Source organism: Mizuhopecten yessoensis, unplaced genomic scaffold (genome assembly GCF_002113885.1).
Source record: "Mizuhopecten yessoensis strain PY_sf001 unplaced genomic scaffold, ASM211388v2 scaffold213, whole genome shotgun sequence".
In the NCBI taxonomy this organism is placed as follows: Eukaryota; Metazoa; Mollusca; class Bivalvia; order Pectinida; family Pectinidae; genus Mizuhopecten; species Mizuhopecten yessoensis.
The window spans coordinates 165,168-191,379 of NW_018403434.1; the positions used below are offsets into that span (position 1 = coordinate 165,168).

At 38.3% G+C, this 26,212-nt stretch overlaps 1 protein-coding gene across 7 annotated transcripts; it reads right to left on the bottom strand.

Annotated features, from left to right (window-relative positions):
* Nucleotides 1-872: 872 nt before the first annotated feature.
* On the bottom strand, nucleotides 873-24,847 carry LOC110465390 (monocarboxylate transporter 13-like). 7 transcript variants are annotated; one of them, XM_021521283.1, is made up of 7 exons: nucleotides 24,576-24,847; nucleotides 11,195-11,343; nucleotides 10,430-10,573; nucleotides 7,362-7,508; nucleotides 3,401-4,318; nucleotides 2,778-3,065; nucleotides 873-2,491 (listed from the first exon to the last, which is right to left on the bottom strand). In XM_021521283.1, the coding sequence occupies exons 2-7, from the start codon at nucleotides 11,313-11,315 to the stop codon at nucleotides 2,340-2,342; spliced, it is 1,770 nt and encodes a 589-aa protein (XP_021376958.1). In that variant the 5' UTR covers nucleotides 11,316-11,343; nucleotides 24,576-24,847; the 3' UTR covers nucleotides 873-2,339. The 7 variants fall into 7 exon arrangements, with proteins under 7 accessions (XP_021376958.1, XP_021377364.1, XP_021376881.1 ...); XM_021521689.1 differs by having other exon boundaries at nucleotides 873-2,407; nucleotides 24,517-24,847; XM_021521206.1 differs by having other exon boundaries at nucleotides 24,517-24,847.
* Nucleotides 24,848-26,212: the final 1,365 nt, after the last annotated feature.

The window sequence follows — 26,212 nt, forward strand, 5'->3', positions numbered from 1 at the left end:
ACAAGTTACACTCCATTAGGAAATGACACTCGTCCTCTAAGACGCCACAACAATTACGTGTACGATTCTCATACGGAATAGGGTTCGTTCTGTGCCAACGGCCTATCTCAACACTCAAACGATGAGAATAGACTCTAAATTTTGTTGAGGATATACGAAACTTTTTTATGTTGACAAGGTCGAGATATAGTTTGTATTCGAAATTATTTAAAAGATTAACATGAAATCTTGCTCTAGTAGAGCCAGATAATTCCCTCTGCCAATTTTGAACAAAAAATCTATTATTCTAATTTTAAATAAATGCATAAAGGCTTCTATACGATCTATCCCTGCAGGTAGGGCGTAAGAATTGTACCTGCTGCCCCCAATTGCATGATCGTAAGAGGCAACTAAATTTGGGACCTTATCTCTTCTCTCCTTTCTAAATAACTTTATTCTTCCTAATGTCTCCCTTGACAATGCCTCACTTTTGGCCATTTGTTGAGCGTTCGCCCCTGTGAGGAAGGCTTTGGGTTCTGTCCCCTGGCCGAGACATACCAAAGTCTTTAAAAATGGTAGTTTCTACTCCTGCTTAACGCTCAGCAAATTAGGAGTGGGACGACTGGTTCGCCCGTTGTCAGTATAATGTGACCGGGTGGGGCGTCCTGCTGGGTGTCTTCGGCAGTATGTTTCAGTGAGGTAGCACTATAAAGTCGGCATCAGTTCCGCGCTATCACAAGGAGACAAACACGAACATATCGCAGCCTCCCAAAATACACACACATACACTACACGCATGCATCTTGCACACAGGGGAGGCCGTCCTTAAATGACCTTAGCTGTTAATAGGACGTTAAACAAAATCAAACAAACAAACAAACAAACAAACGATCTACAGACTGCATGTACAAAACGTATCCAAAACCATTAGTAAAAATAAGTTCTTTTACCGCATTAGCCCAATTTTGTTTGGAAAACTGTTTAGTATCCTGATACAAAATGTTATATACTGATCTAACAAGATCGATTGTTGAATCGCATACTATCCTCAGCCATTATTTTATTATTCTGCAATATCTTGTTATTTTTAATGGAAAACGACCTAGTTAACCATAAACAAAATTATTTTGTGTTGCGGGCTTTGCATATAATAATCTTTTACAGAATTTAAGGTGTACACGTTCAATATCCTCAGCCAAATGGAAGCCCCATACCTCGCTTCCATAGCAAAGCACGGGCATTACCAATTTATCAAATAAATCACATATATGTTTGGGCGATAAATTAGCAAAAGTATTTTTCCATTTTGAATATAGATTTAGCAGCTTGGCCAGCCAGAGTTTTTTGAGCCTCACAATATGAACCCCCCGATGTAAAAACAATGCCCAAAAACGAAAACCTATTCACTATCTCAATTTCTCCACCGTCATTAAAAAATCTAACGTCACTTGGGACCCTTCCACCTTTTCTGAATATCATAACCTTAGTTTTATTTACATTCAGTTTTAATTTTCATGTGTTACAATACTCTTTCAGTATGTCTAATCCGTGCTGTAACTGTATAGACTCGGGAAAAAATGTGATGTCATCCGCGTATGGACCTAAATACAGTTTTCAATAATCAATTGCTATACCATCAAAACCATTCAATATAAATTCATTTTCTAAATCATTTATATACATAACAAATAAATAAGGAGACAAACTTTCACCTTGACGAACCCTGGTAATGCATTGAAAGCTTTCTGAAATTTCATTATCTACGTTTAGCCTTGATTTGACAGACCTATACGAAGCTTTAATTATATCAAGCATGTTACCCTTAACGCCAACTTTTATTAGTTTAAGCTACAAATTGCCCTTACAACATAATCAATGTTTTTTAAGAAATCAATAAATGCACAATGTAGACTATTTTTTAAATGAAAAAGATGAGAGATAACTCCATTTAAAATAAAGATATTATCTATGGTACTGTGACCCGTCCTAAATCCCAATTGTTAGTATAATATAAAAGAGAATCTAGCATCTTTTGAAGACCTTCAGGAGTTTCTGCTACAATGACTATGTCATCAGCGTACATTATTAGATGGACAATTTTCTTATAAAAAGTGCATTTGCCAATCATTTACATATAAGAAAAATAAAATTGGCGACAGAATTTCTCCCTGGAATAATCCGTTTTACAAGTGAAGAAGTTTGACAATTTTCCTTCATACTTCACACAACACTAAACTGTTTCATATACAGATCTTATTATAGTTTACATTTTACCATCAATACCTTCTCTTAATAATTTGTACAATAATTTTTGACGATTCACGAAATCAAATGCCTTTCTATAATCAACAAAAAGTAATTTACACATCTCTGTTAGTGGTGGTAGAACTTCCCTTGGTATGTTGTGCAGCCACTTTATCAAACAGTCCTAAAAACAAGACAGTTGTCAATGAAGTAGCACCAATTAAATGGAATGTGGCATGGTAGTTGTTCGTGCTGTCTCGGAGATAACCTAAAATAGCGCAAACCGGAATGAGAATTAGTTTAAGGAGTCAACAAACCAAACACGTGCTATGATCGAAATGTAATAACTAATATTAAAAGGAAGTCAATTGCTTTAAATAATTACCATATATGCATTTTGTTATTTCTAATTTAAATTGGTTTATGGAGTAAACGAAACAAGTAGGGATTATCATCAAAATGTAATTGCCTTAAATTATCGAACAAAATCTGACAAAGTATTTATGTGCATTTTATTATCATTACTTTGCTAATTATCAGAGTGATCTACCTACCTAGAAAAGGAATTATTCCACTGACAAAACAACCCTTTATAAGAATCATGACCGCCATGCTCGTTGGAAACATTTCTTGACCAACGGCGGCCGACAGAATCGGTGGGAACAAAACAAATATGATCCCCGCCGTAAGTCCATAGCCAACTGAGAAAATAACTAGTGACCAGAAGACTTGGAACAATGGTGTCATTTGCATGATGAGACCGGCTATCAATTGGGAAGCCATCACAATCTGCGGTCGTCTGACCCTTGGTAGGTCTGCAATATAGCCACTTAAGATCCGCCCTATAACAAAAGAGGGTAAATTTAGAGCTATTTGTTATATTGTCTCTCGCTGCTTTAATGCGTAAATTCCTAAACGTGTTATATCAAAAACGAAGTATAGAATCTCGAATTGTTGTTCTCTTTGAACTAAAGAAAAGAGGCAATCTACATGTAGCAGGTCAGTTAGACGCTATTATCAATAATTCTGCTAGGACAATGTCTGTAATAGCGAGAATATACGATTGCCATAACAAATGACGATTTTTATGCAACATCTGATTTAGCATTTTGCAGCAATCAATCGAATAGCACAAAGTTACCAGTGGAAAATGTTTCGAAGCAACAGTTTAACTTACCAGAAAAGTCGCACATAAACTGAATGGAAACCAGAGCAGCTATCCTGGAGCTTTCCACTCCCCTGTCCTTCGCAAAAGATGGTATAAATAGATGAGATGTTTCTCCACCCACACTTGCAAAACAATAGATTGGAATAAGCATTAAAAAGTCCTTATTCCTCCACAATTTTGGGCTGCACATTTGCCAAGATTTACAATGATTAATTGCACGTTTTATTATACTCAGCTCACGAAATGAATTTGACGAATTGTGATCGCTTGACGCATTCCATCCTAACTCCTGTGATAGATATGCGAGTTCACCTGTACTAAGGTATTTGAAAATACGTGGCTCTGAATACACAACGTTACATTTGATTGCTATTGTGTCTATCTGACTATCGCTGGTATTTTGATCTTTTGTAAAAGTATGATTTGTTACATTTTTAGGTGAGGAGAGATTTGGAGCTGAAGCACTTGCAATGTTTAGATCGGTATTGTAATCCGACAGTAGGGCCCTCATCTGGTGCATGTGATGACCGTCACTAAACTCTGTCGAATAACCATTATTGCTCTCCGAGTTGACGCAGTTGCTTGGCAGGTTTACCGCGCTCTTAGGTTTATATAGTCTAAGTTCTCTTATTTCACTACGTCCTTCCAGTGTTACTGTTTTGCCTGGTTTTTGTTGCTGTTGTGTATGAAAATCTATTGGTTGTATTAAAAACGCGAGAGGGAGACAATTTAATATGATACCCGCTGTCAGCAGCAGAGCCCCTTCCAGTCTGTACTCATCCAGAATGTACCGCATTAGCGGCGGCAGGGCAACACCTCCTAGTGCGTACCCTGACATCAAGACGCCATTAGCCAATCCGGCACGTCCCTTAAAATACTTCCCAACTAAGACGATGGCTGTTGGGAACACTAGAGCCATTCCTAGTCCTGAAACATATGTTTAACCAATTAATTGAGTGCCACATAGTCAAAACCAAGTCTGATGACATGAATACAACTAGAAAATGTCTGTAAGATATGAATGCCCCCGCCGCCATGTTAAATTAGTTTAGTGTTTGATGTACAGTGTGGTGCAATATATATTCGGACAAGATGGCGGAATGTTTACGTTGCGCGGAATACTCACATATGTCACTGTATAAACAGAGTGCTATAAAAAAAACGTCGGTGTGTTAAGAAGTTATTATTGGCTGCTGATGTCACGTGACACTTGAAATTTTGACAGCTAAAATAAGATAGGTCGAAAAAGAAACGAGTTGAGCTCTGAGGAAAAAGAAATTGCTAAGAATTACTAGAAGATGGACATACTTTATGATATGTGTCAGAACTTAGGACACCCAAATCAACAATCGGGAGTCTGAAAAAACGAATCGAACAGCGAGGTAATTTAGAAAACATACCACGAAGTGGTCGAAAGTTGAAGCGACTAGTTAAAGGTAACAGAAAGGACCGTTTGGGTGATGTTACAAACAAATTTAATGAAAGCAGATAGAAAGACCGATAGCTCAATGTACCTTACTGGTATTAACGGAGATAAATCGCCAAAACGCCTGTCATGGTACCGTGAAAAAAGATGACTGACAGTTGATAATTTCTGGAACAAAGTGATATTCTCGAACGAGTCTAAAATGATGATAGGACATGATTCCCGTGTGTATGTTTGGAGGAAAAGGGGCAAAGGCTGGAGGCCTTATTTAGTGATGCCACGTCGTTGTAAACCATGTTACCAAGTCATGGTAGTTTTAATGGTTGTGGGTTCGAGCCACGGCAGGGCACTGTGTTGTATCTTTGAGCAAGATGCTTTACTCAACTTGTTACAGTCTACTCAGCTGTAAATGAGTATGTGATTGGGCAGGTTAGATTTGTTGAATGCTAGCTGTTAGCGCCGAAATATCAGCTCCGACTGTATGCTCCCCTGGGAGGTGAGAAAGATATTGGCTGGTTGCAAAGGCCCTATACCAACGGATACTACTTTGTGAACCGTTTTGAGACGACCTACGAAATAGGTTGTGATAAAGCGGTATATAAGAACCTCGAATTATTATTATTATTATGGTCTGGGGATGCATAACATGGCACGGAGTTGGTACTATTACGACAGTAAATGGCAATATAAATGCAGAAAAATACCAGGATATTCTTGATGAAAATCTATGGCGACAATGAGCTGGCCAGTCCAGATATTAATATAATCGAAAATATGTGGTTACTAGTCAAGAGAAAGCTACATCAACATGTTTGGATAATCGCTAGCATAGATCCTTTTTTTTTTTTGTGAAACCAGGAACATCTGGGTAGAGATTACTGCAGACTATGTTTAGTGCCTGTATCGATCTATTCCTCGGAGAATATTGAGCGTCATTCGATTGAAAGGACACAAAGTACTAAGTAAGTTGTCATTATGTATTTAAATTCTGAATTGCATTTATTATGTCTGACAGTTGACCTACTTGCCGTAACGAATGTAAACACGCCGCCATCTTGTCCGAATATAGATTGCATCACACTGTATTATAAATAGTTACAACCACTTTGATCTTGATACCTGGAAATGTGTTGGCCTTGACCTTGGAACCCTGAAATATACACAAATCTAATACACACAAAAACGTCGTCCGAGGTATTATGTGTATAAACTTTTATCAATATCTGTTAAGAAATGAAGTAACTAGAGTGATGAAACTAAATCGGTTGATGATTTTCTATATATAGCAACCGTGACCTTGGCCCTGACCTTGAAACCCTGAAACACAACGATGTCCGACGTATACTCATACTTGACCATTGTAAAAAGTTTGAAGAAAAGTGTTTACATTAAATCTGGTCGGATATGGGCAACACTATATGCCACATCCCCCCACCCCCCATTATGCGGGGGCATACAAAACGCATGGTCAACACAGAAGTCGAGCACTCGTTACATAGTTCTTGCAAAGTTTTGAAACAAAATTATGTCAATGGCACATGGCATTTTTAAGTGTTACTTTACGTTATCCTGTGGGGTGTTGGGGTGTACTCGTTGTCTTGTTTAAAGGGACAAGGAAGAAATCAAGAATAAACCTGCTGTATCCAACTGAATGTGTATCGTAAAAGATGACTAATGTGGGGGCCCCTGCAGAATTGAGGGTTTTATTCAATTTCTACTACGAAGGGGAATTGGAGAAATCAAAATTGATCTGTTGCCCCGTTTACAAAAGGATCATTTTTGTGTCCCGTCTTTCCTGTCTTCTTTCTTTTTAATCTACTTTCTGTTTCAGGCGGTGTCTCCCTAGCTAGTCACCAGTGCTGCTATGATCTTGGCTGCTGCGGGGACGTTAAACCCCAAAATACTATTGATAGTACGCACCACAGTTTTGTTAAACCATATATCATGATGTGCAGAAGCACATCGGGAGGGAAATGCGTCGTTGTAATATGTGTAATGATATGCAACAACGGTACCTTCAAACTAATTCCGTGATGTGTAGTTGTGCGTCTTAAAGAAAATATTTGAACAGGTCTCTGCTGTTTAAATTCATAATTGCAACGGGCTAATCAGTTAAAGCTGAAAGTGAAGAAGTGTCCAACATGCATTAATTTCAGCGACTTGGGCTCTTGGTCTAGGGAAAACCCACCACCTTCTACGTTTTGGTAAATGTTCAAGTTGCCGATATAGTGTTACCGGGTTGCTGCTACCTTCTACGCTGTCACACGTAGATACTGTTGCATATGGTCTTAACCACTGCATGTCAAGATCGAGCAAATAATACACCTGCCGTTACATACGGCATGTATCGTAAAAGGCGGTTAATGTGTGAAACGAACCCCTGTAGCATTGGGGGTTTGCTTTTGTGCCCTCTATTTGACGACGCACAAGCGACCAAATTAAATGTGCTGGCCCCATTGCTATTTGGGACCTTTTATGTCCTAGCGCCTTGCGGAAGGCAATGAATTCTCTTCCCAGGTTTTATGGACAGAATATGATACTTACCACTCAGAATACTCTGTGTGAGGATGAGTAGGTCCAAGCTGTGTACTAGAGAGCTCAATCCGAATCCCAAAGCTGTAATCAGGATACCAGCTATCTGGCAAGACCTGATACTGCAATGACGCAGCAGTGACGTCATGATTGGAAGCGCTAAAAAAAGACAAAATAGCACAGTATCGTAACACAACGTTTGTTACCTAGTCACACCACTCCCGTGCAGGTTGATGATTTCGATAAAGAACATATCTGCTATAACACACTGCATTTACTGTCTGAGGCAACCAACATGGAAACCTCCTGCAAAATGAAGGATTTGCTTTGTGTCCTCTATTTGGCCACATAAGTGACCAAAATCAACCTGTTTCATCCATTTCCACATTGAAAATTTTACATGATGTAAAATGTGACCAGGTTTTATTATGATTATATGTGCCGGTTATGGTCATATCAACAGCTAAGGTCATTTAAGTATGTGCTTCCACATGTATTGTGTTTGCGTACATGTATATACGTGTGCTGGAGGCAGGGTGTATTTGCCTCCTTGTGATAGCGCGGATCTGATTGGTGTCTTTGACATGGTATTGAGATACATGTGGCATTATAAAGTCGGCATCAGATCCGCGCTATCTCACTGAAATACCATGTCAAAGGCAATGGAATAACAGCTACTAATTTTAAGGATTTTGGTATATCCCGGCCTGAACAGAACAGGATAGAACCCATTGCCTTCCTCACCTTGGCGAACGTGTATCATTGAAGCCGAAAGTAAGGTATTACTTAGCATGGTATTAGGGAAAAAAGGTAGTTAGAAATAGGGAGATGTTCTGAGATAACATTTCTGTAACATTGCACTTTCAAACCAATCCCTTTATATGCCCACCATCCATGAATACCGCAATCATATACGGTTAAAACAAACCAACAAATCAGACTCTCTTGATTATTGATTATAAGACTCTTTCATATGTACTGGAGGTGGATATAGAATTCCTCCCAAGGGAATCATAAATTGGCCCGAGGCTTTGCCGAGGGGTTTAGCCCAATTATGATCCCCGAGGGAGGAATTCTCTACACCTACCGTTAAATGATTTCACCTCTCAATGCCCACAGACGGTCGGCATCTTCCAGTTTTTTAAATACTTTCTCCGTGGTTTAAAAACAAAAATAGCAGTAGAAATGAATTATCCATACCTTCAAACCACAACATCGTTGCACGCAAAAAAACACCACATTTCCATGATAACAATGGTTTAGTTGTTATTCAACCTTCTATTTTCTATACGGCATTTTCTAAGCGCCATCTTTGAACCTCATCGCTACTTGCTGTACATTTAATTTAGTGCGCAGAGAAATATAGTTCCTAGTTGAAAATAGAAGTCAAATTATGTCTTCCATATTTTACGATACTTCTTATTATGATGGCTACTCAGTAGCGTAAATAGTAAAACTACGTGTCTTTGTTTATGTTTACGGTACATACACTTGTAGCAGACGACGTAAGTTGTTGACATTGGTAGTTGCTCCCCTTAGTTTTTGTATAACTACGCGATGTGATTAGCCCATGTGAGATAGACTCAGTAAGTATGGTTATCCTACATGGCCAGCGTTATCTTACATGACCGGATATGAGAGAAAAGCATTTCTCTTACCTTAGACAGATTTATCCTTACTTTTACCGGTGTAAGATTTCCTTGTCTCACCCTAGGGTAGAGACAAGCTACAAGTGCTCTTTGCACGTTCTCCACAATAAACCTGACGTCACTGATGTGACCCGGAAGAAGAACTACTTTTATGAGGTCACACACATACACAAGTTCGTCTGCTTATCTTGTCGTGTTTACATTTGACATCGAAGAAGACGGGATTGATTTTAAAATGTTTTAAAATATGATGGGTGAACCGTCTCACGCATACATATAGCATAATACGCTATTCACGTGTTTCTGTTTACAAACAATATGCTTCGTCTTACACTTGGACAGGAACAACAGGGTAAGAGAAATAATCATTCACCCCCGCGGGGATGAGAAAGGGGGGTCTCAAATCTCGGGGGGGGGGGGGGGGGATATTCTTAAGTTACCAAACACGATGCTTTTCCGAATTAAGAATCTTCCCCCCTCGGGGTTGAGATCCCCCTATCTCACCCTCAAGAGGATGAAAGATTTTATTCTTTTTTATTATCTGGTCTGATCTGATGGAATGTTGTCTTTTTATTAGGACATGGCAAGGGGTCCCCGCCACTAACTGGTACTGTTTTTTCTTCTGTGTGCCTTTCTTCTCCTTTCTTATCTTTCTTTTCTTTAAGTGATAATTCAGTTTCCCAGATTCCTCTGGTTAGCCAGTTATCAGAATCATTTGACTGGATGAGGTAATATGCTTCACTGGTGCATATTCAAAAAGGGCTTTAAAAGGTCTAAACATCCGTGGACACTGGCACCAAAAAAGCTCAGGTGTTTCGATGACGTAACCACCAAATAAAATAAATTATTTTATATATTCATCGGAGATAAACGTCGTCGCAATAGGGCCATATAATGACGAGTATCCAAAGAGACACCAACAGAACGAAAAAGATAGAAAGAGTAGGTAGGAAAAAACCCAAAAAAGAATTAGAGGGTTTCAATGGGGGTTGCAGATCTATATTGGTCTTTTCAGTGTCCTCTGGAAGGTAGAAGACTCTGACGGGGGTGCAGCAATGGTCGTCTCTTACGATACATGCAGTGGGCTACATCAGCCCTATGATCGATTTCTCCAATTTCCCCCAGTGTACAGAAGAAACCAGCCTCAGTTCTGCACGGACTCCACATAAGTCACATCGTACGATTAATTAACCGAACCTGCACGGGTTACTGTTATGTTGGTATCTTCGGATTAAACCACAGGATTTAACACAGACGAATTCAATCAGGAACTCCACATTTATTAATGCTGCTCTCTTGCTTAACACTCATTGCTAAATCTCGTGTGTCAAGGGCGACAACTCTTATGGACGTTATGTATGTAAGGTGTCACTACAGTAAGTATCGATCATAGTAGAACACTACAGTTACGAAATAAACAAATATACCTACTTGTAAGACAGTAGACGGCAAACTGTAGAGATGATATTAAAGAGGTAGTAGAAACATTGCCGCTATAAACATCCAGGATCTCCACGTAAAATAGCCCAAAACTTTTGAAAATCCCGGCGTACAGTGTGGTGATGAGTGTGGTGGCTATGAAAAACATAACATTGATGTTAGGGTAATAAGCACACAATTTATGTGTGTATGAATATCAATCCCCTATATGTTATATAAGAAGTAGGGCACAGCAAGTCTAATCTTGATTTCTCCTTTGGGGCCTTTTGAGAAACGAAGAAACGGCCTGCTGTATCAACAGCATTTGTATCGTTAAACATCGTCTAATACGGCAATCCCTGCAATATCATCGATTTTGTAAGAAATCAAATTCTTGTTGCCCCTATAGTTACACTTAAAATAAATAAAAACTACTTTGAACACTCCGCATGCTTCTTCTTAATGCATAATAAATGACTTTCACGGTAATAGCTGTTGGTGTTACACATTAAATAAAACGTTTTACAGCGGAAATATGAATATTCATTCATGTATCTCGTTTAGTTGGCATAAAAACAGAAATACCTGTAGTAATAATAGAGTGCAATAACATATTTCTTAAAGATGATATACCAGCGTAATCGTACAATACACATACATGTAGACTGTATATACAACTTAACAGTCCTATACTGAATTATAAAGGTTTTCTTTTCGTATGATTTATATATCAACAGGTTTACCTGTTCGTATAAAATTGATATAAAAATTGCATACCAGCAAGAATGACCCACGCCCATCCACGGTCAACAGGAAGTTCATATGCATGTATGATGTCGATTTCAGTGTCTTCGGGTCTAGTTCTCGTTCCCATGTCGTCATGGTCAGGGTCCGTCATAGTGTTCGCGGCACTGCCGTATCAACAGCTGAATATAAAATCAATAAGAAACTACAGAAATGTCATCAGAATCGTCATTCTAGCTCAAAATCGAGAACGTTACTGAAGTCCTCCGTCTGGGGACACAGAGGTATCAAAATATATCTGCTTGCATGTATTACTATATTTGAGTTTCCCTTTGCCTTTCGTTGCAATACCTCACGTTTAGCCTTAATGTCAAACGTTCGCCTAAGTGAGGAAGGCAATTGGTTTTTTCTCCAGACCAGGGCTTGTATTCAAGAAACCGTTCTCGTACTCAAGTATGGATTTTGTGCTCAAGCCTAATTTCTTGTTCTGGTTATAAGCTGATAAACAAATATTATTTTGCCAATGATTTTGAAAAAATATAAAGGAGACTTCAAGCCAAATACTGTTTTCAATGTTTACATTTGACTTTTTGATCGTTTGACATGCTTCAAGTGTTTAAAGAAAGTTGGTTTGAGCACAGAATCCATCATTGAGCATGAGAACGGCTTCATGAATACAGACACGGGACTTACCAAGTCCTTAAACATGGTAGTTGTTATTCCCTGTTTCACGTTCAGAAATGCGGCAACACTGGTTCACCCGTTGTCGGTATAATGTAACCGAGTGGAATTCTATACTTATGGCCTTTGCATGGTATTTCGGAGAGGTGACTATTTAAAATCGGCAGCAGTATCTGTATTTAATTGCAATGTTGCTCGATTATAATTTTACAGGTCTTTTATAAAACCTTTTTGATCAGGTAAATCTAAGCGAAAAAAATAACAATTCTTAACATTACTATTAGCATTTTTTTTTTGAAAGCATGTTTGGATCTAAATTATTTGGAACATTTCTATAATCTTTGATAAATAATCTGCACGGGTTAACTGTACACAATAGCCGGAATAAAAAAAAAACATATAAGAAATAGACAGAACGTACAGAGAAACATTTGGATATACAAGAAAACAACGTAATGATTTTTTTAGATACTTGAGTAGATCCGTGCTATCACAAGGAGACAAACACGAACATATCGCACACCGGGGAGGCCGTCCTTAAATGACCATAGCTGTTGATAGGACGTTAAACAATACTTAACCAAACCAAACCAAACTTGAGTATATGTTTATTTCCGATAAACGTCATCTTCATCGCAACAGAAACAGCAAAGGTCATATGAAGACAGATGCCAAGGAATACAACAAAACCGACAGTAAGAGAAGATAGAGAATCCAAGTGTTGAAGCAACTCAGTTTTTGTTTCTTATCTCTTTCGATGTCCACTTAAACAGAAAACACAGAAAAAACAAAACCCTGATTCGCCAAGGGCCTCACATAACCCCCCATTTTACGGCATGAATTAGAGAGTGTGTGTGTGTGTGTGTTTGTGTGTTGGCAGGCCTACTTAACGAATCTGAAGGGATGATTTTTAAGTAAACTAACTTCAGAAAAATGGGACTATGTTTTCAGCTTTGTCGACAATGAGAAAACTAAAATCGATCTACTGATACCTACTTATTAATTATTGAATGGGCTATTTAGTCAAATAACCCCCTAGAAATCGAGTAGATATTGAACATATTTATCTCCAAACGAAAGGTTACGTAGTTGATAATGACATGACCTGAATACAACGTCAAGTGTGGTCAGTTTTATCATTTGGAAAAGCCGGTGATAAAATTAGCTACGACCGAAATAGCGCAATCCATACACAGTACCACGCTGTCCACCGACAACACTGTGTCAGTTAAGAGTCTGATAGCACATTTTTGTTGCTTTGAATTTACACAATATATCGCAAGCAAGACCAATACGTAGGGTAATATATAAATCTAATGAGATATTTCTGTTCATAGTCGGGTTTGAATAAAAAGAACCATTTTTAGAGTATTCACGCACTGAGAGCGTACCGCAGGGAGAATTTCAAAACGCACGTAGTGCGATGTCAAAAGGTGTATACGTTAAAAAGGTAACTCGTGTATAAGGATGTTGGTTTAGAAGATGTTTTTGATTCAGAATAAATGCCGGTGCTTGTATTCCAAAGAAGTTAGGTACATAAAGCGAGAATTCCCCTTCTCCCCTCGACTGGAGACATTTTTGTTAACTAGAATTTCACCGACAGCTGCCGCTAAAACGTTTCCAAAATAATGACATGAATGACATTAATGCAAAGAAAGATATTTCCCTTATTTGGCCCCGCCAATCTGCCCCCAGAGGGCACACCTACCGTTTATACAAAAGTGAGTCCCGTTTGCCCAAGGATGCTCATGACCAAATTGGGATAAACTCCCTTAATCCCTATGGTAGAAGGTGGATTTCAAAGGGTTTTACCTCCATTTCCCCTATTTGGCCCCAACTCTCTATCCCCAGGGGGTCCATATCAACCATTTATTCAAAATTGAGTCCACTTGGCCCAAGCATGCCCCAGAATAAATTGGGATGAAATCCCTAAATCCCTTTGGTAGAAGATGGATTTTAAAGATTTACCTCTATTTCTCCTATTTGGCCCCGTCCCTCTGCCCCAAGGGGGGCCACACCCACATTTTATACAAAATGGAGTACCCTTGGCCCAAGGATGATTCAGGCCAAACAAGGATTAACTCCCTAAATCCTTGTGTTAGAAGAAGGATTTTAAAGACACACCCACTGTTTATACATAATTGAGTCTTTAGTCGAAATATAATGGGTCGTTCCGGACTAGTAGCTTTTCAAAGGAAAAGTTGACGGACGGAGTGACGGACGACGGATGCTGCGGTACGGCATAAGCTCACCATGGTTCTGCGGACCAAGTGAGCTAAAAGAACGACTGAACAAATAGGAGTATTACAACTATAGCACCCTTGTCATTAAACAAAACAAATGTAATAAGGTTTTTGTATATACAGTGTCACAGTCAAACGTGATTGGTACATGTAGTAAAAAACAAAAAAAATATTCATGACCCAATTAAGCATTGAACTGCTTTTGTATGGTATTTATGATCTATTTGAATGACACAGCTTTGCAAGCTAGCGCATTATGAGTTGTTTGCTTGCAAAGCTGTGTCATTCAAGTAGATCATAAATACCAAACAAAAACAGTTCAATGCTTATACTTACGTTTTCTCTGCCTCTTATGTTCTTTTTTAACTTATAATTTATAATTAAAATATAAAAATGCCGGCCTTATTGACAGTCCACACAATTTCGTTCAATAGTTTGAACAGCGTATTGTCGCGTGCTGATTGGCGAACAAAGTGGTACTTTGAAATTTTAACAAACACTTCAATTTTAATCCATAATTCAATATCAATACAATAGCGTATGATATGTCTATAGGGTGATTTAAGTTTATCAAAAGAACTCTGAGCTGAAAGTAAGATTTCAAATTGTTTGGATTTTTCCCCGGAACATATTTCGCGCAAGGACAAATACAGTGAACACCGTAAATCTGACCTTGCCCTCCACGAGAGAGTTATTTTTGGAAGTTAATTCGAAGTTTTCTCTTTGCTCATTTTGTGAAGAATCCAGGCGTGAATTTATTTGTTGATTGTATGGGAACCTTACAACAGTCGGTAGATTCTATAACGGCCTCGTTATTTGACATGTCGTCAGAAATCAGGAACCGTGGATGCGAGACGCGTGAAACTGATAGCGTTTGAAGTGAGTGATCTTGCGACGGAGCACAGGTTCGTTACAAAATGTCTGAAATGTTTATGTGTGCTGTGACTCATATCAGTAGGTTTGTAACATATGTGTCAGTAGGTCTATAGAATATGTGTATATCAGACATTTATAACGAACCCCTGTTGATTAGTGCAGTGTAGCAGACGATATTTCTGATAAATTGCATGAGCGTTAAAATTGTTTCCATTGCCGGCATTGGTGATTTCAACCGATGTGCGATATTGCAGACCTTGGTCTTGTTTTCGTTGTAATAAAAGTGTTTTTTTATTTTATTTTTTATTTTGCACGTAAATTTACAATGACGTTGTCAAATCTCACATATTTCAGCAGCCGTCTTGTTTATTTATATTGGATATTGTAGTTCCGGTCAGTGTTGTATTAATACGCTAAGAATTATGTCTTGTGATGCATGGTAATTAAAGTCCCATCAACGACACAGCTTTCAAAGAGGCTATATAGTGACATTGCCATGCAAATGTAAATATTATGTAAATGAATACCTTTCTCTAAACAAATTTAAAGTTGATGAAAGTAGCGTTAAATATGATAAAATAAAAAACGTAAAGAACACTAATGAGCACAATACACACGTTGACATTCATATTGAACAGAGAGATTAAATATTTCCCAACGAGATCCTCGGGGCGACCACAATTTGCCTGTAGTTCTCACCGACCTACGTCTCTCACAACCCGTTGTTTTTTAAGTTTGGCCGTCAGCATTCAACATTTATCATGAAAAAAATGACGTTCTCAACAATCCCTTTAAAAACAAATTATATACGAGTTGTTAACAAAAGGGGACTGGGATGTAGGTATGTTACTATCCCGTAATGAGAAGTTCATAATCGGAAAATCTTGTCGCCCTTGTTAGTGATGCTGTAAATAAGATAAAGCAAGCGGCTGATGTAAACGGATCTGTATTGTGTTTATACGACATAAGTTTTGTGACTTAAAGAAAAGCACATTGTCAATATAATTGCTACCTGTCTAGATTAAAGTTAAGCATCATATGAAAACGAACTAAAATTGTACAAAGACTTATTCTACCGTCACTTCATCTGTATCTGAGGAGAAAATCTGGAGTGACTAGAAATGACCTTACCGATAAGTCAATTCCAAAAGAATTATTTTTTACACTATGTCTGTCACAGTGTAAAAAATGTGATAAAATTGGAAACATTAATACGTCTGTAATCACTTCAATTAGCATGACGGAGATATACGAACAGTTTCTGTTTCTGGAAAACAATAACTCTCGATGCTTTGCATTCATAACATTCTGATGTATTTCGTTCCGTCTACTTTAACACTGTCCACACTAGATCGTTGCTGTATGCTATTTCATTCCAGTTCTGGCCTATAACATACATGCTCTTGTTACTAATCATAGATTGCACTCTATAGTTTAACTACGGAGACAAGTTTCTTTCGATCTGAAGCATTGACCTCGTAAACTTTCAAATCTGTAAGTTTACCTTAAATAGCCGCTTGTAAGGCACACACACAACTTTGTTTACATGTACACACTATATAAAACGACTTACCTGTGGTTAAATTGACTTGTATTCACGGGTCTCGTTCCTAATTATCTTGATTAAACACCTACCTTTAATAGGCAGTTGTATTTTAACAGATATTCTGTATCTAAAGTTCAGAAGTCTGTGTGTGTGCGCGGTTCACTACATCCCTCTAACTGCAGTTACTTACACAGCGATACCGGTAACAAATACACATATTAACTACACTTCACACAGCCGCTCATTCTATTGACCTTAGCTGTTGATAGGACGTTAAACGAAATACAAGCATGCCATTCATTGATAAGACGAGAGTCATTGTCCTTGGTTAGTATCCTTACACAATAAATATATCATTTTGACCTAAATCTGATGACCTCACCATATATACGCACAAAAATAGTACCTGGACCTTGTTCCTTGACATTTTATTGCGATTCAAATTAAAAAAAGGAAACGACAAACATACTCAAACACACGTGGAAGGAAATAATGCCAAAATTACAAGTATTAGGTGCTTGGGATGTGAGAACCAGGGACAAAAATTCAGGGTTCTCCCTAGGCTCAAAAGGTGATACGGGTCCGTATCAGCTTAATTCTCAAAGCTCACCTTCCGTATCAGCTTAAATGCCCCGTTACACCTTCAGTCAACGACCCGTATCACCTTGTTAATTGTACTTAATTGAAATCACACCTGGGTCGCGAGATCGACCGCCTTAGGCGTTAAGTAATTTGAGACTAATTAAAGTCACGCGCCGTCTGCATGGTAGGTAGGGTATCAGCAGGTGGTCACTGGATACGATCAAGTGATGTTGTAAGAACTGAGCGTGTGTTGTGATTTACCTGTATATGTACAAAATAATAGTCAACTAGATTCAAATAAGATTACAACGGATTTATATTGTAAAGCTACAGATGCACATAATTATCTCAATTTTTACTCTAACCACAGTAAACACACTAAAGTTAACATTCCTTTTAATCTTGCCTCACGGATTGTCACTATCGTCAGTGGCCAACAAGCTCAAATTGCTAGACTCGGTCAACTAAAGCAATACCTTAAAGCTCAATGTTATCCTACTGAGATAATAGAACATGGTATACAGAAAGCTATTGAAAAGGGACCCTTTACTAACCGTTTACAAAAACTAAAGGATGAATCAAAGTTAGTTCCTTTTGTTTCTACTTTCAATCCACGGAATTGTAATATGTTTCCTGTGATAAAGAACAAATGTGAAGAGTTAAAGCAAAGTAGCAGGCGTATGAGAAACATTTTTAATAAACATGCTATTTTACACTGTAGACGCCAACCTAAAAACTTGAAACGTATGTTGACATGTTCTAAGTTTGATAATTCTTGTGTAACACCAAAAGTATCCAAATGTAAGACACCAAGATGTGCTACATGTCCTATGATTATCGAGTGTAATACTTTTATTTTCAAGAATGGTTTGAAATTTACTGTGAAGGTAAATATGAATTGTAAATCAAAAAATGTAATTTATGCAATCGTTTGTTCTAAATGTGGTGATTTTTACATCGGTCAAACCGGTAATGAACTCAGAACACGTATGACTGTACATAGACAACAAACTAGAACTGATTCTTTACGAAATCTTCATGTTAACAAACATATTCATGAATGTGCTGGAGATAAATTTAATGTATTACCTTTGTATCAACTATTTTCATCAGACACTATTTTAAGAGAAACGAAAGAAGACCAACTAATAAAAATATTAAAACCGAGTCTCAACAGGCCACAATAAAATTTTACGCCAAATTGTCCACCAATCTTGTGTACTTCGTGACGTCACGTTACTATTGTAGTGTGATGACATGTAATTGTGACGTCANTTTTCTCTCGTTAGTAACAGATATCTAAATTCCAATATATTGATGATAACACTTTTTTCAATAAACAATATTCAGAAATTCGATTGGGAAATAAAACATTCGTAAATGTTCGTAAACACATCCACACCCCTCCCACTTATAGCCATAGAACCCAATTTCACCACGTAGGCGGCTCATTGAACCTTGAATATCACTTGGTACGAATATTACATGTCATGTGTTTAATAGCTTTCTGTACGCTCCAATTAGCACAGCGGATAAGAGGAAAAAAATGCATTTTGTGATAAAAGCATCAAATTTGGTATAAACATTGTATTAGAGGTATTCATCAATTTCAGATATGGAGGCATCTCTTAAAAACGTCACTTCCGTTTTTTTCCAAGATGGTGGCAACACGCCATTTCAAGGATTGAAAGTTTGTATTTGTTACATAAAATGTGTATAAAATGTATAACTGCTTATTGTATTTAGATCACTACTTGGTAGGAGATGCAAAATACTTAAATATCATCTACACATTTTTTTTTCAAAATGGCCACCATTTCCAGTTAAGTTTCCAAGATGGCCGCCATGTTGATAAAGGTTTGTTTAAAAAAAGGCATCCTCTTACTCGATTAACACGAAAAAAGAACACATACACGCACACTTTAAGAGAAATGAATTGCGCTATGTATAAGGACAAGGATATGCACATTAATATTTTATCAAGGTCTGAATATCTAAATGTTTCCAAACACAAAACTGTGTATTTCAAATGGTCAAACTTTACTAACCACTTCCCTCTTAAAAGTGTAACACTAAGATAATTTATTACCTTTTCCCACTATTCCACTATTACACCACGAACACAGTTTCCTTCACACAAACATAATGCAGTGCATTCTAATGTTTTTTGCACCCCCACTTAATGAGTTTCTGTGCTGATGTAGCTGCATCTGGAAGTGTCGTCCCTGTGCTTTTGCATGCTGCAACAGAGAATCTAGGGTAGTTGGTAGAGTTTCCATAGTGCGACTCTTTTGAGGGAATAATTGCTTCCTTTCCTCATTGACGTACATGAGTTCCCTACTACGGCTATACATCAGAACAACGAAACGCTCTATGACCTTCATGTCCTCATCGGTGAAGCTCATATGGTAAATTGCTTAAATGAAGCAATGTTGATATAAGTTCCAGATATGCACTCCTCCATGTATCCCATGCAGACCTTTTACCCCTCTCACAAAATGACGAGACAGTGTCACATCCCGTGAAGGCGTGGAACAACGGTAATGCCTAAAGAAGTTACCATGTCATGCATTGGAAGAAGTCTGAAATGTTTTCCTATCCCAAAACCAATCCAGAGTTCGTCCAAATCAATCTCATTGTAATTTGACAAGGCTAATGCTACAACATCTGTGTCTACTGTACGGAGTAGCACCTTTCGATATCCATTTGTATGCATGTCTTCTACATGGACAAACATTCGACTGTCTGTCTCTTAGTGGTTACAAATGGCTGTTATTACTTCCAGGTCCCCTCTGACTTCACGATCAGGGCAATCTCACTTTGTGTTGTAGAAATTTTCTAACAAGGAACTGAAAGAGTTCTGTCTTATTGTTGTCATTACGAAGAAAATCAAACCAATTCTTTGGAAGAGGAGTCGCACCATTGACACGTCTCCTGATTCCAGGCCCTCTTTCAATCCTGGTGCCAAGCTCCCTTTAATATAGATGTCAAAAACAACATCAACACGTTTGACGTCATGTATCTGGTTCATTGCAGCACCATTAAAAACACCAGCCTGTACCACAGGGTGGTCTTCTTTCTGTGGAGTTTCTGCCTCGAGGCATTTCATGAGGTCCGATTTGGATGTGTGACGAAGCTGTCTGTTTGCTGACAGGGAAGGGGAGCAACTTTGGTTTTCAAGTTTGAAAAATTCTTCAAGGTTTCCATTCCTTGTTTGACAGGCGATATACAATCTCGAGAATAATGAACAGTTCTGAATCGTTTGCAGTTTCTGTGAACCCCTTTTCACAATGATCCCTCTTGGAATCAGGCAAGCTTGTTCCTTTTAATTGGGGGAAATACAGGTGTTGTTCTTTTTATCAGTCTCTCTTCAATGAACTGTTGAAGCTTATCTCTCCCATGCTTTTCTATTTCCTGTACAGTCTTCACCATGCTTGTAGTGGCAATTTCCTTTGTATACAGAACTAATAAGTCCTCACTTCTTTCCAAGAACGGATTGTCGAACTCTTCAAACCATTGACTAGAGATGTACGTCATTCAAAAACTTGATTTGGTAGCCTGATTGTTGTTCATGATGACGGAACCCTTCTAATGTGACATCATGATTGCCCGCCCATGCCCGCTTCAAACTCTTCTACAAGTCTCTGGACCTGCAACCACCCATCGCCGCATGCGCAATGCGCCAGGGTTTTCTGTCAGTCCTGTGGTATTATTTTGTCCATGTGCATGGTCGATAGCTATAGCTGAAGACTTTCAGGTCTTTTTTTTAATTTACAATAAAGAGACCACGTTGAAATTCTTCAGATATCACGGAGATGTACTGCCAACCATCTAGCATAGCTTACATGATTGAAGGCAAAGGACCAATGGATTATCTTCTTCAGAGCATCAACGTATAGGGCAAAATTCATCTCCCTGTTAATTCTGACAAAGAGAAGGACTGTGATTTCCATATCAAGTACCATGTTCCAGTATTTGAACTGATGTGATGATGCTGACCTTATCTCTTTCCATATTATTAAATCAAGAGGATGGTCTTCCAGCATGTTGTTTTCAGAAAATTCCACATTAGCCTTTTCTTGAAGAATGTGAAGGTATGCTGCTGTGACTTGGTGTGCATATCTTGTTCTCCTAATACTGCTTGCTTTCAGGAACGAATCGGCCATTCCAGATGTTGCAACATGTGCCTCAATGAGCACAGAAACCCAACCACTTCCACTCAGCCAGTCTCCTTGTAGACTGATTATATAACTTCAGGCGGCCATCTTGAATGTTACCGGAAGTTAGGATTTCTTTTTCGCATGTCGCATATCTTAAAATGACCAGTGTACATCTTGGATAATGTTCAAGCAAATGGAAACACAAAAATATACCATCCTTTTGTTAAACTTCTGTCTAAATATATTTTTAAACTAATGGCGGCCATCTTGGATTTTACCGGAAGTAAGTATTTTTTCGGATGCCTCCATATCTTAAAATGACCGATGTACATCTTGGATAATGTTCACACAAATGGTAACACAAAAATATACCATCTTATTATTTAACTTCTGTCTAAATATATAATATATAACCTCATATTTAGATTTTTTAAACTAATGGCGGCCATCTTGGATTTTACCGGAAGTAAGTATTTTTTCGAATGCCTCAGTATCTTAAAATGACCAGTGTAAATCAGAGACCCTATGTACCAAATTTCATGTTTTAATCATAAAGTGCAGAATTCTTATGATTTTGGCTCTTATCGGCTGGACTAAATAGTCTCTTAATTGATACATTTTATCACGGTTGCTAAGTAACGACACTTTTCAAATGCAGTCAGCAGTTTACAATCACAATTTTAGCCCTGTAGGTGGGGTATCGGGAAAAGAATGGACCTGCTGTAACCCGCTGCATGCATTGTAGGAGGCGACTAATGAGAAAGAAACCTGCAGAATTGGGGATTTGCTTTGGTGTCCTCTATTTGGGGATACCAAAGCGACCAAAATATATATCATTTAACTTTCTTTCTACTTACCTTTTATATCCTAGCGCCTTGCTTGGCAACACCGCACGTATAGCCTTAATGTTTAGCGTTCGCCCAGGTGAGGAAGGCAATGGGTTCTATCATCAGGCCGGGGCATACCAAAGTCCTTAATAATGGTAGTTGTTTTTCCCGGCTTAACGTTCAGCATTTAGAGGAATAAAAACACCTGGTTCACCCGTTGCCAGTATAATGTGACCGGGCGGAACGCTGTGCTGGGTGCCTTCGGCATGGTATTTCAGTGAGATAATACTATTAAGTAGGCATCAGATCCGCGCTATCACATGGAGGCAAGCACACCAACATATTCTGTCTCCTACATGCATACACGCAAGCACGCATACACTACACACATCGAGACACGTCATTAAATGACCTTAGCTGTTAGTAAAATTATATCAAACTAAACCCAATTTAGCAATTTTGAATTGCAGCCGATTAATTTGGCAGAAAGCGGTGAATGCCAAAAGAATATTTTAGGTATAGGATAAATCTCGAGCAAACGTTGGTTAAGTGATTTGGAAGCTCAGCCTGTCGAGTGCCGATAGGCCCGAGACAGGGTGCTTCCAAATCACTTAACCAACGTTTGCGAGGGATTTATCCTACTTAAAAACTTTCATATCCCAATTGGACCCCTAAACCTGGTATAGGTGGACAGTTGGATAATCAGTGAATGGAGTTGTTTACCTGTGTTGTCCACACTTGTAATATGCACTCACTGACACAAACACATGTTACCCCAAGACATTAGTAAATGCCGATGGTATCCAAATGCGATCCAAATGGTATTGATATGAGCTGAGGTGTTCCGAGGACAAAGGTACCTGTCAAATATTTCCAATGTCATTTCGTGTACTGTGCCAAGTTGTTCAGTTCAGCTGACGATGTTTTTATTACGCAATCGACATTTACCAGTAAACGACCAGAATCCGTTCCTGAACAACTGATGTGAAAAAACCGAACATCGTTCGGATGCGGTCCGCGCGTACAAACGCAGCGGTGTGGAACAGGAGCAAGTAGCCTGCTCTGTTATACAAGGCACGAAACGGAAAACGTCTGGTCACAGTGAGGACACAGGTATCGGTGGCAACAGCAATTCGTGCATCAAAATTCGTAAAGGGGATGTGTTGGTGGAAATACCTGTTTGAATATATATTGTGAAATACGTAAAGCGGATGTGTTTGTGAAAACTGGAAACTTCGGCTAAGTGCATTGTACGTGTATATATTACAACGGCTGATTACCGTGTACCACCAGGTATTAAAGTTGGAATTAAAATTACATTTACTATCTTTCATATTTATTTGTTATCGTTTTCTTTGTTTATCTGTTTTTGTGTCTACAAACCCTTTTCAACAGATGGGCATTCTGGTTACGTTTGATATGACCCTGTGTGACCTGTTGGATAAGTGGTTTGTTTGTTTGTTTGATTTTGTTTAACGTCCTATTAACAGCTAAGGTCATTTAAGGACGGCCCCCCTGTGTGCAAGATGCATGCTCGTAGTGTATGTGTGTGTATTTTGGGAGGCTGCGATATGTTCGTGGATAAGTGGTGATCCATTCATTAAATATCCAACCGCTAGCCGTTGGATAGTATGAATAGGTTACTACTTATCCAAAAGTCACTCAACTTATCCAACGCCTAGCGGTTGAAAAGGTGAACTAGTCAGTTTGTAAACACAATAGGTGACGTAATCGAAAGTTTTTAATTATAGTTATACATTAAGAAGGCGATTATCATCGAAATACTAGTAGATAGGGGCCCATAAATAAGTATAAGCTTGCTCTATATGCGTCATCATACAAACGTGCTCTAAGCGACAGGTTGAAAAAGGTCGATGGATTTAGATATACTTCAAGTTATCGTATCTACAGATGAACCAGGAATGGCAACACGTGATTGACCAGTTAAGTCGTGCAGTCTGTATTATATCGACACGGTAGCGTAGAGAACGTTTTGGAACGAACCTGTACGTCAGAGATCACATATCGGGTATTATTCAAGTATAGCCTTTGGCTGAGGTCGAAATCCAGGTATCGACCGAAATTAAAGGCTACAATTGTTTTATTATTTTCAAAACAGTGATGTAAGCAATCGGAAAAACCCACACAACAAATAAAACTTCGGAAGCGGGACGGTGTGTTGTTCGGAGACACGTCATAATTCCTTTTTTAGAAACACCCAGTCCTTCAACAAAAATCACGCGCTCCAAGTCAATATCGGTTTTCATCTGTGAACACGTGATGCACTCCTGGCCAATCACTTGTTGGGAATAATATGAAAAAATGATAAAATACTATAACACAGTAAACACACACTCGCGTTCATATATCTATGTTAATAATATTTTTAACTTGCATATCGTTCGTAAGTAGCATTTTTTAGCAAACAGGAGATACAAACCGCTTGTTCTGAGATTCGTTTCTTCACGACAAACACGTACATTGATTGCTGGTACTCACACATACAGCAGGTCTAGTTCGGGACAACACAGTAGTTCAAAGTCTACATCATCTAGCTACCACAACTTAGTCGACATTTTGTCTGTCTGCTGAATTAAAGATCAACGGTTCTAAATCCGGTTTGGTCGCTTTGAGTCCATCTATTGATGTGTCCGTCATTCTGACATTAGTCTATCACATGTGTATGTATGGTTTCTCCGCTGTTTACTCCCACACCAACATACCCTGTTCCCTGCATACACACACGCAAGCACACTTATATACAACACACATGGAGGCACGTCCTTAAATAACCTTAGCTGAGGACGTTAAAGGGACATCACGTGAAGAGCCATTTTTTTTTTAATGAATGTATGTATTGTATGCACTTCCACTTATGTTACCTCGCTATCCCCATATTCATAGTCCGTTCCAAACATTTGAATTGTTAGGAAAAGCCCTGCTAAAAATAGCGCCGATAACGTCGGTCCGGGCGAGATGAAACGGTTTCCAAAGGGGCCCCCAGAGAGGGGCGTCAGGCAACTGCAACTTCTTAACGCAGTATGAAGCCAAGTAATATGATTTCTAAGTCCGTATTAAAACTTATTGAACAGTAGTTATTCATCATCAGAAGTTAATTGCACACTTGCCAATATTCAGAATTTAAATTTATTTAGCTTTAAACATATTTGTTGCCAATTAAATTGAACATGGGATGGGGCACACGTTTTTACAATTTATCACAGCCTTCGCCCGTCATACATTTACAATTAAATGTCAACAATGATAATAGGCATTAACATAAAGTATACATATATCAATATGTATTGAATTTAGTACCGGAATGTGACAACTGTACGGGGCTAAACACCTTTCTTCAACCATGGGACAAACCTTTCTTTAAAAGGAATATTCACGAGACGAATATCCCTGTTCAAATGTTTTCATAAAGTGCATAATTATATGCAATGACAAACTACACGCGTATAAAAAAGAGAAACGTTTGTGATTTTTTTTATTACATTGTACAACTCAATATCTTTGGCCAATTCTTTTTTCTATATCATGCATATAAATTTATGTATACTCCCTTTCCCACTTTCACTGTCTCCATACGCTAACACTTATTAAGTCATATTAGCCATCACACACACTAAACTGTATGGCAAAACCACTACGTGTACATGTAGAATATGTGTCCGATATGGGACGTGTTGAGATACTTGATAATTGGGGTTTTTTCAGTACTTTTCATAGATTAAAGCATTCTTGTCAATGGACCCTTTTTTATGTTGAGTCAACTTTTCTTTAATCATTTCATTTTTGTCCGAAACAGAAGCCGTAGTTATCGGCAGCACGCGTCATTTTTACAACGTAAACAACTGTTTCTTCCCATGTTTTTAATACGTATTCCGATTCTATCTGAAGTCGAAATTTAATTCTTTATAGAGAAAAGGTTGTTACATGATCATAAATTCTAAGTCAACAACATATGAAAACATAAACTGTTGAAAAATTACGATTCATCCTGGCCTCATGACAAATTCAAACTAACCAGTCACTTATCCCTTCCTTTCGCATAAACCACTGTATAATTATAGAAACACAAAGTAAACTCTCTCCGATACATGCCCATTGACATATTAAACTAAGTTCAT

Coding starts and splice junctions, on each gene's coding strand:
- LOC110465390 (XM_021521283.1), bottom strand. CDS start 11,315: ATGACGGACCCTGACCATGACGACATGGGAACGAGAACTAGACCCGAA. Junction 7,509..10,429: donor TGCCGTCTACTGTCTTACAA/GTAGGTATATTT, acceptor GTCTTTTTTTAG/CGCTTCCAATCATGACGTCA. Junction 2,492..2,777: donor TGGAATAATTCCTTTTCTAG/GTAGGTAGATCA, acceptor GCGCTATTTTAG/GTTATCTCCGAGACAGCACG.